The 9,460-nt window shown below is 45.5% G+C and overlaps 1 protein-coding gene across 2 annotated transcripts in view; it reads right to left on the bottom strand.

Annotated features, from left to right (window-relative positions):
- The window catches only part of Oca2 (OCA2 melanosomal transmembrane protein), a 200,681-nt gene that overhangs the window by 56,584 nt on the left and 134,637 nt on the right, over positions 1-9,460 (bottom strand). For both annotated transcript variants that reach the window (XM_005357815.2, XM_026784368.1), the window contains exons 21-22: positions 8,996-9,089; positions 4,824-4,917 (exon numbers count right to left, since the gene is read on the bottom strand). In XM_005357815.2, coding sequence (XP_005357872.1) covers positions 4,824-4,917; positions 8,996-9,089 — 188 coding nt within the window. The remainder of the gene's footprint in view (positions 1-4,823; positions 4,918-8,995; positions 9,090-9,460) is intronic.

The raw sequence follows: 9,460 nt of genomic DNA, 5'->3' as shown, positions 1-9,460 counted from the left end.
CAGGATCAGCGATGTGCCCAGAGTCCAGTTGGAAGATGTACAGTTAGCGCCTACGCTGGTTTGAGCACCAGCTCGCTGCCTCTTTCCCGTAGCTCAGACTCCCACAAGTGTCATTCAAGTTAATGTCTCGGAAAAATTTACAATCTTGCTCGTTTCTCATAAATTGGTGAAATGTCTAATATAATATTTCTCCCCAAAGTTATCACTCTTTTTTATACGAGGGCAACTTACTATTTTGGACTATGTCCCTCAAAGTCTCATTGGCAGAAATTTAAATCTCCAAATTCATATGTTAAATGTTTAGAGGTGACGTCACTGGGAGGCGACTGAGTCATTAAATGGAATGATCTCGTGCCACTGGGAGGTGACTGAGCCATCTGGAGTCTCCTCTCTTAAGAGGAATGACCTCGTGCATCAATAAATTGATGTACTGTTGAGGACATGGCTTTGTTATAAAAGAAAAATAAATGCTCTCTGGCACACTTGCCCTGTCTCAGCTTGTGATGCCCTTTTCCATGTTATTATGTAGCAAGCAGGTCTTTCACCGGATGCCAAGCAGATCCAATGACCGATGCCTTAGACATTCAGCCTCCAGAATTCTGAGCTAAACAAACCTCCATTTTTTTTTTTTGCATGTTACCCGGTCTTGTATGTTGTGATGCAGCAATAGAAAAGATAGTTGGTTTTGACTGCCAGAATGACCTAGAAAATACGCCTCTAGGTATGTCCATAAGCACATTCCAGACAAGGTAAACTGAGGAAGGAAAATTGACTTCACAGTGGGCAACACCTTCCAAACCCTGAGTATGTAAAGGGGTTTTCAGAAGAAGCAGTGCCCGCCCACCTGCCCTCATGTCTTTCTGAGCAGCTGTGTCTGTCACTGATGCTGTGATCCTCTGCAGACATCAGTCTTCAGATGCGGACTAAGCACGGTGGCTCTCCGGGAATGAGCAGGCCTTTGGCATCGGATTGGAAGGGATGAACAATTCAGCTTCGTGAGCCGAGTAACCAGTGTGTGCTGTGCCTCTCCGGTGTGCAGGCGGACATGGCTAGATAACCAAGGCCTTGTGTGCACACTAATCTAATAAATTAGGTACGGAGTTTATTGTTTGCGGTGGCTTGTGTGTGGGAGAACGTGTGAGCTGTGACCTAGAGATGTTCCCAAGCTTGGAATTATGACCTAGAGATGTTCCCGAGCTTGGAGCTGTGACCTAGAGATGTTCCTGTGCTTGGAGCTATGACCTAGAGATGTTCCTGAGCTTGGAGCTATGACCTAGAGATGTTCCCGCGCTTGGAGCTATGACCTAGAGATGTTCCTGTGCTTGGAGCTATGACCTAGAGATGCTCCTGAGCTTGGAGCTATGACCTAGAGATGTTCCAGACCGCTGTCAGCAGATCTTCCTGGATCATTCTGCTGGACTGCAGGAGAATGCTGGTAGCAATACAGATACTGAAATCAGTGTTAGTGAGATTTCGGGAAAGAGGACTCTGACGGAAATCACGTTGCAGGTCCCTTGTGTGACATTGTAGCAGAACATCTGACTGTATTTTCCCCACTTGTTAAAATTTCTCATGAAGCCAAATTTCAAAGCAATGGACTGGTTTGCCTGCTAGAGAAAATTTCAAGACAGGATAACCTTAGGGCTACAGTGACTTAGCCAGGTTTACAATTAACAGAAAAGTAGAGCAAAAAAAAAAAATAGAGAAAATACAGTTTGGTAATTAAAGAATCTTAAATAAGTTTAATGTCTCCAACAAGACAGGTTCTGACAAAAGAGCTACGATGTCAAAAAGATTACCATTTTTTGCAGGTGACCCCAGGCTGACAACAGTGTCCTAACAGCAGGGGCCCATCAAAGGCTGCAGGGCAAACTTGTTGGAAAGGGGCCTGAGAGTGCTACCAAGAGGCTCCCTACTCACGAACAACTTCCCAGAAGGTTTTTGACCCAGGTTCAGCTGCCTCGGCGCTCATGACCACGAAAGCTCTAATAGGAAGAGTCCAATGGCGTCTCTAGCGGCAACAGAACTTGAAATCGTTGCCCACACTGAGCTGACTTTGTAGGCCTACATGAGCAAAGCGAATGGGTTATGAAAGCTCTTGCCCAAAGCTTCAGAAGGCTGTGAGTTACAGGAACGTCAGGCAGGGTTGAGTTCTCTGAATGAAGACTCGATCAACTTGAAGCCCAAGTTTCAGCCACAACACCAAGGGATCAGAGATTCTAGAAATGTGTGGGGCATTTACAAAGCAAAGCCCAAGGCCATGAATTGCCTGGCCCAAGAGACAAACCATGTGAACAGAGCTGCAGGGGCCAAGCTCAGCAAAGCAGGCAGAGCATGCATCATGCCATCTGGGGTTCTAGATGCCAGGCCTGGGGCTGTTTCTAGGAAGGGTCTGTCTTTCCTTGCTATCGTTTGAGAATCAGGTTATTTATTCTGTGCTGTTATATATCAAAAGTACATTAACTTACTTTTGGGTTTTACACAGGCTCTTAACTACACATTTCTTTTTAATCCCAGAAGAAACTTTAGACTTTAGAAGTGTTGGAACTTAAATATTAAGGAGAGCGTTAAACTTGAACTGCCTGGGTTGCGTGTGATGAGACACAGCTGTGAATAAAGTCACACCCTAACATAACTGTTATTTCTTATCCAACAGCCTTTCCCTCTGCTGGCCTAGAACACATGGTTCCTAGAAGGAAGCATAATATTATCTCCACTAAATTGAACGCTGGGACTTCCCCGTGGTTACTTTGGATTCTTTATGTCCTTGAGTCAACAAGATAAAGTAGGAGTCATAGTAATGTCAGGCGTGATTGATGCAGCTGACCTGTGGGCAACTGGACTTCTATCACACAACAGAAGTGAGATTATATAGGGAGTACAGACAATTTATAGGGCATCACTTAGGACTACTGAGCCTTCTGGTTAAGTTCAATGGGAAATACAACCAGATCCAAATAGTACGATAAAGGAACATAAATGCTATGAACATGTCTTTTCTGTTTTGCTAAGAATGTGTTTGTAGGGATGGAAAGCTGGCTTAGTGGTTAAGCATACTTATTTTGCAGAGAACCCAGGATCAATTCCCACCACTCACAGCTATCTATAACCCTGGTTCCAAAAGATCCATTGTCCTATGTTGATTTCCTTAAGTACTAGATATACTTGTGCAGCACATAAAAATACACAGGCAAAACATACACATAAAATACGGTAAAGTTTAAAGGGGAGTATGTTTGTGTATATATATTAACATAGTAAGTAAATATCCATGTTTTTCCCCTTCTATTCTTTTACCACATAACATAACATAACATCAACTATCAGTACTTCAGTATTGTTAAATCTATATTATCGTATTTAACTTATGGGTTATGCAAAGAGTAAGTATTCCTCAAAAGACGTCACATATTCTGTGGAAAGAATTAGTGAATTCCCTGTTGTATAGGGGATACCTATATCATCTTAGGAGTAGTTACAACGCTGCCATTATCATAATTTAGAGGACTTAAGGAGATGTGGTTGAATATCATTAGCTTGACCGGATTTAGAATTGCATAAGAGTAACAATTCAGGATATGTCTGTGAGGGCATTTCCAAAGAGGAATTACTTGAAGGGCGGGTCAACCCTTGAAGTGGCTTGACCCCTAGTTCACATATAAAAGGGCCCAAGAAAAAAGAATTTGCCTTACCCTGCCTTCACTTCTTCCTAAGCAAGCATAGCTCGCTAGTCACTGCAGACAGTGGACTCCAGCTCCTTTTGCCTTCCAATAGGAACTGGACACCAGTGACTCTCTGGGAATCTTCTAGGCCTTCAGTGCCAGATTTGAACTTCAGAGGCTCGCATTCATCTCACAGGCAAAGAAATCACTGGGTTCTGAGACTCTCCACTCTGCAGTTAACCGTGGTTTCCCTGTGACCGTACCCATTCTGTAAGCTTATCTGGTCCTCCAGGGAGTCTTGCATATTACATAGACTAAGACACCACTCTTATTCCTCAAGGAGGTTTGACAACCGGGGCTCTCGCTCAAGCTCAGACCTGGGCAAGAATTACCTTGCAGAGGAACAAGCTTCTAGGGTAGGGATGACTGTCTCCGAGAGCCACAGAGTCTGTCTGTCTCTTGGTAACACATGTTAGAATTCCTCACATGAGAGTTGCCAGAAGTCTGTTCCTGTGCATATACCAAGCTGCAGTTTTATGACTCAACACCACATACAGGTCATTTCGGTAGGACCATTTCACACTGGCTGTTGGTTTCCATTCCTCTTCCTTTTCTGTTTGAAAAGTACACACGGGCCATGGAAACAGAGGCGCGCAGGCCACCAAGTGCAGAGAAGAACCTAGCCCCCCATGGGACAGGTTTTCTTTTGTAGATATCAGCTGCATTCCTGACAGCACCGGGTCCATCTCCGTGAGTCTTCCTGTGGAGTGTTCACACACGGAACACCCACTACCTCCAGCATGATTAGCTCGGTCCTAGTTTCCAGTGTTATTCCCGGGCCCTTGCTAGCATCTTTTCTCTAATGCACTCACCACCTTAATGACCTGTTCCCACTACACTTTCAAAGCGTAAAATCAAGAAGAGTCCAGCAAGCTTACAACCCTTTCTTAGCCATCGATTCAACCCAAAGCATTCAGATTAAGATGAAGCTAATCTTAGTAAACGATGTGCCTTGTTCTGAGCTGGTCTCACCTGCACCAAAGTCTCTAATCACCAAACCATGAATATCCCGGTGGTTAGCGGCATGCATTGGTGCACTTTTTTTTAATTCAGTTAGTTTAAGAACATGGTATTGAAGAGACATCTTAAATGACAAAGTACCTGAAAAAGTCCATGAAAGAGAATCCATACCCATGCTGCTCTGCAATTCCTGCACAAACAACGTTGGCAGATGCTCCGATCAGTGTCCCGTTACCTGGAATCAGAAATCAGAAGAGAAAGTAACAGCCAAGCTCATCGTGGAAACTGATCGTTGCTCTTTTCTTCTGTTCAAAGGCTGTGATGCCATGATGACCATCAAAGTCAATGCTTTGGAATATCTGGAAACACAAACACACTGCCAACCAGATAGTGAGTTATCGCTTTGAAAAGGTCCCAGTCGGAATCAGGTAATATGCATCTTTTAGAGAAAAACGCAAGCAAAGCAAACAACCGTGTGTGTCCTTTTTAAAACAGTGTAGCAAGATCTTAGCCAGAAACCTCTGGACTCTAGGCTCAGATATCTGCTAAGAAATTCTTTCAGCAGATGAAAAGGATTGGTAACATCGGGTGAAACTTTTGCATAACCCAATTTTGCTCATTGGTAGGCATTTTCTTCATGTAAACATTTCCTTGAGTAAGCTTTCTTTGTGCAAACGGTGGGAAAGGACATGCTGTGCACACAGGCTCTTATGGCAGCCCTCACAGTCCGGGTGGAGCAAACCACCAAGGCAATCCTATCAGGTCATTCTTCCTACCCTTTCTCCTCCCCGACACGCAGCGATTCGTTCAAGAAAGTCTTACACAGCCAAGCCCAAGAGCCTCTTCTTTCTGCCTAATTGGAGCCAGTGGCATTCAAATGCACAGCCGAGGCCCCATCAGCTTAGCTCAGGTCTGACATCAGCGCCTGGACAGTAGAGGAAGAGCTAACCTTGAGGGTTAGTGAGCAGAGAACCCTGCTCCGGAGCCACTGCAGTGTGCGAGCAGGGGGGCATTATGCTTCCGAAACCAGAAACTTCAAAACAGAGAGACGGAAGGGCTCCAGTGTCCTCACAAAGGAAGCACTGTGAGGGAGACTGAAAAGCTTGCTGTGGTGTCCAGGGACAGGTGACAAGTCCTGAACTTGAACCAAGGCTTCTGACTCTAGAGCGACATTAAAGAGGAAGAGCTTAAGGGTGTCTAGGGTTCTCATGGGTAGACACAGAGCATCCGAAGGGTCTGGACCAGGTAGCAATGTACAAGTCATTGTTTTGCTGGCCCAGACCACCTTCCTAGGTGTTATTCTCAGATGTAGCCACACTATCACCTTTCTGTCTGTCTGTCTGTCTGTCTGTCTGTCTGGTCCCATTCTGGGCCTTACAAATGAGACTGCCTTCTTGCCAAATGTGATCATTAGTTTTAATTGTCAACCGTACAGAACCACCTGGGTTGGTATGCCTCTGGATGAGTAGGGGGGAGATTATGCTGACTTTTAATTAAGGAAGGAAGACCCACCCACTATGGGTATCACCATACCCTGGCTGGGATCCTGGGCTGTGTAAGGGAAAAGCTGAGCAGAACTCATGGTTCTCTGCCTCCTGACCGCCAACGGAACCTGACCAGGCACTGTGTCATAGGGTTTCTAGGGTTTCTATTGCTGTGATGAACACCATGACCAAAGGCTATTTGGGGAGAAAACGGTCTATTTGGCTGACACTTCCATCTTGAAGGAAGTTGAGGCAGGAACTCCAACAGGATAGGAACCTGGAGGCGGGAGCTGATGCAGAAGCCATGGAGGAATGCTGCTTCCTGGCTTGCTCACCATGGCTTGCTCAGACTGCTTTTTTAGAAAACCCAGGACCACCAGCCCAGAGGTGATACCACCCACGATGGGCTGGGCCCTACTGCATCAATCACTAATTAAGAAAATGACCTACAGGCTTGCCTGCAGCCTGATCTTACAGAGGCATTTGCTCAAGCTCTGTCCTCACTGATGACCTTAGCTTATGTCTAGCTGACATAAAACCAGCCAGCAGACACTGCCAGTTCCCATTACCCTGATTCCCCGCCATGACTGATGATTGTACCTTGAACTGTGAGCAAGAATAAATGCTTCTTCCAATAAGTTGCCCTTGTCAGAGTTCTTTATCACGGCCACAGAAAAAGCAGCCACGGTAGCCAGACAAGTAAAATAGGTTTTAGTTCCAACTGCCTGATCTGTGTTCCTTAGTTCACAGGGCAATGCATTTATTTCCAAAGCCAAACAAAAGCTTCCACTGAAAGTGTCCATCAAAATGGTTAAACCCGGGGCTAATGAAGCTACTGCTTCCTTTTGGAGTTTTAGTTTAAAGTGGTGGAAAGAGCTATGGAACTGGGTGTGAAGGACATCACAAAAGTGTGCTGAAAATGTATCTGGTGACCCTTCAACATGGCTCAGAGGGTAACTTTTATGTTAGTTATTTTGTATCATAAATGCCATCAGTGAGCAGAGTTGGTGTACACTTAACACCCAGCACATTAAGTGTTCAGTGGACCAGGAGTAAGCACCTTCCAACGACTCTGTCTAAACGTTCTCAGGGCTTACAGTTCAGTAACAAATGCCTGCTTTCCAGAGGTGCTTAGTCTCTAGCATATATTAGCATATTCATCTATATTATTTCCCCTTAGTGTCTCTCCTGGAGGCCCCCTCCAAGTTTACCAGTCAGGAAGTAGCCCAGGAGGTCTCCTGTCCCAACCCCTTCCCTTGGGTCACCTTTTCTAACTGCTCTCTCCCCTGACTGTGGTCTCTCCCTGGCATTCTGCATGTGCTCCGGGTCTCCCACTGTGCGAGAACATACCCATTGTGAACACACCCATTGTTATAATCTTAGGCCGAGTGCCTGGCTCCCCTCCTATAGCACAATGCCAGGCTATTATAGCAGGTAATTCATATGTTTGCATTTTATTGAATCTTTTAAAAATTCCATTTAAGGGCTGAATTCGCACGTGTTCTTGGATCTTGTTTCCATTGCTGGTGTTAAATGTGTCTATGAAAGAAACTCGGTTTGTTGTTTTCTGGAGCTGTTTCTCTGAAGGGAAAATTTTAATTATTCTGCCCTTTTGTAGGATTCCGTCTCAGTCACTGCATTAGATAAATCAGCTGGCTCCTGAAGGCTTAGGTGCCTCACTAGCTGAGGTTAATCCCACCTCACAAATGAGCAGATAAATGAACCAGAACGCTATCGATTTGATAGTCTGAGAAGTCAAAGAACACAGAAAGCTAGATTATCTGGGCATGTCTGGAGGCAACAAAGAATGTTTGATATATATGTGTATATATATCTGCTCTGTTTATCTAAGAGTCTCTATAATCCACCTGTGTTCCCCAGGCGATTAAGCTGTCCGAATATGAGAACTCTAGATCAACTTGGCTCTAGACAGCTATAGCCGGAGCCTTCGTGTGTTACCCAGCGGTCAGTTCCACCTAACAACCTCTACCTCACACTGTTTCCTCAGATGTGTCATCCCCAGTGCTTGTGCTTGGTCTCTCATCGTCCCTCCTCCTCTTCGGTGGTGTCCCTGCTCACCCACGCAATGCTTCTAGGCAGTGGAGCCCAGAGAGAAAGACCGGCCACTACAGATTCTGCTGATTGCATAGGATGCTGCCTAGAGACGCGGAGTGGGAGCATGCTAGCTAGCTTTGAACTATATCAGCAGTGACCGTCATCAGACCACGGGCCCTGCATGGTGAGAAGTTGTAGGGAACAAGTGAAATCATGAATGAATCTGTAGCTGACGTGGGCACCAACGCCTCAGACACGTGCCATGATAAAGCCTTCCCCTGGGAGGGGCTCAAAGGGAGGTGAGGCCTCCCTCTGATCTAAATGTGAAAGATAACCGTGTGTAAGGAAAATGCCCAGGGTAGCTTTCCCCCTCGATGTTTCCATCCCGAAGACTGTTTCCCTACAGAGACTGCTCCTACCCATATTAGCTAACCCCACCTCCTCCATCAGATGTATGGAATAACCCCACCTCCCTGTCCAACTGTATATAACAAGCTCTGAGTTTCCCAGGTACTAAAACTTCTTTATCTGAGAGTCCAGACCATCTCATTGCTGCTCCTAATTAAGGTTCCAGGACCCAAAGCCATGCCAGGACATGGCAAACGCTGACTGACTTTACAGAGGAACGGAGGAGTTCTGGTTGTTCAGATTTTGAAATCAGGAAATCATCAGGCTTCTCTTAAATTCACCTTTGATTTGCTAGCTACCAGCTCTTTCTCTGTCCACCCCCACGGTGCCAGTGTGGTTCCTCACAATGAAGTCAGCACCCCTTACCTCCCAGGCAGGCGCCGAGGGCCAGGGCATACATGAGCGGCAGCGCAGGCAAACGAATGTCAGGGTCTTGGCCCAGATTCAGAAGCACAGGGATCTGTGGAAGAAAGGAATATTGCAGCCACCTATCATAGAGACCGTGAGAGCTACACACCCAGACTTGCAGAACATGACCGGCCTTGTTTTGCTATTGTTATTATTATTATCATTATCATCAATTATTGTTGTTGTTTGTGTGCATGTGTGTGTGTGTGTATGGCGGGGTGGCAGTATCACAGCATAAGTGTGGAAGGCCAACCTTGTGGAATGGAGTCAGTTCTTTCCTTCCAACTTCACATGGCTTCTGGGGCTAAAACTCAAGTTCTCAGGCTTATATTCTTTGATGGCAAGTGTCTTTATCCACTAAGCTATCTCACTGGCCCTCACAGAATTTTTAATAGCCAAATTGTTAATGTATTATTTTATATA

Source organism: Microtus ochrogaster, chromosome 22 (assembly GCF_000317375.1).
Source record: "Microtus ochrogaster isolate Prairie Vole_2 chromosome 22, MicOch1.0, whole genome shotgun sequence".
In the NCBI taxonomy this organism is placed as follows: Eukaryota; Metazoa; Chordata; class Mammalia; order Rodentia; family Cricetidae; genus Microtus; species Microtus ochrogaster.
Note: the sequence above shows the minus strand (reverse complement) of the source record. Positions and strands in the feature narration are given on the sequence as shown.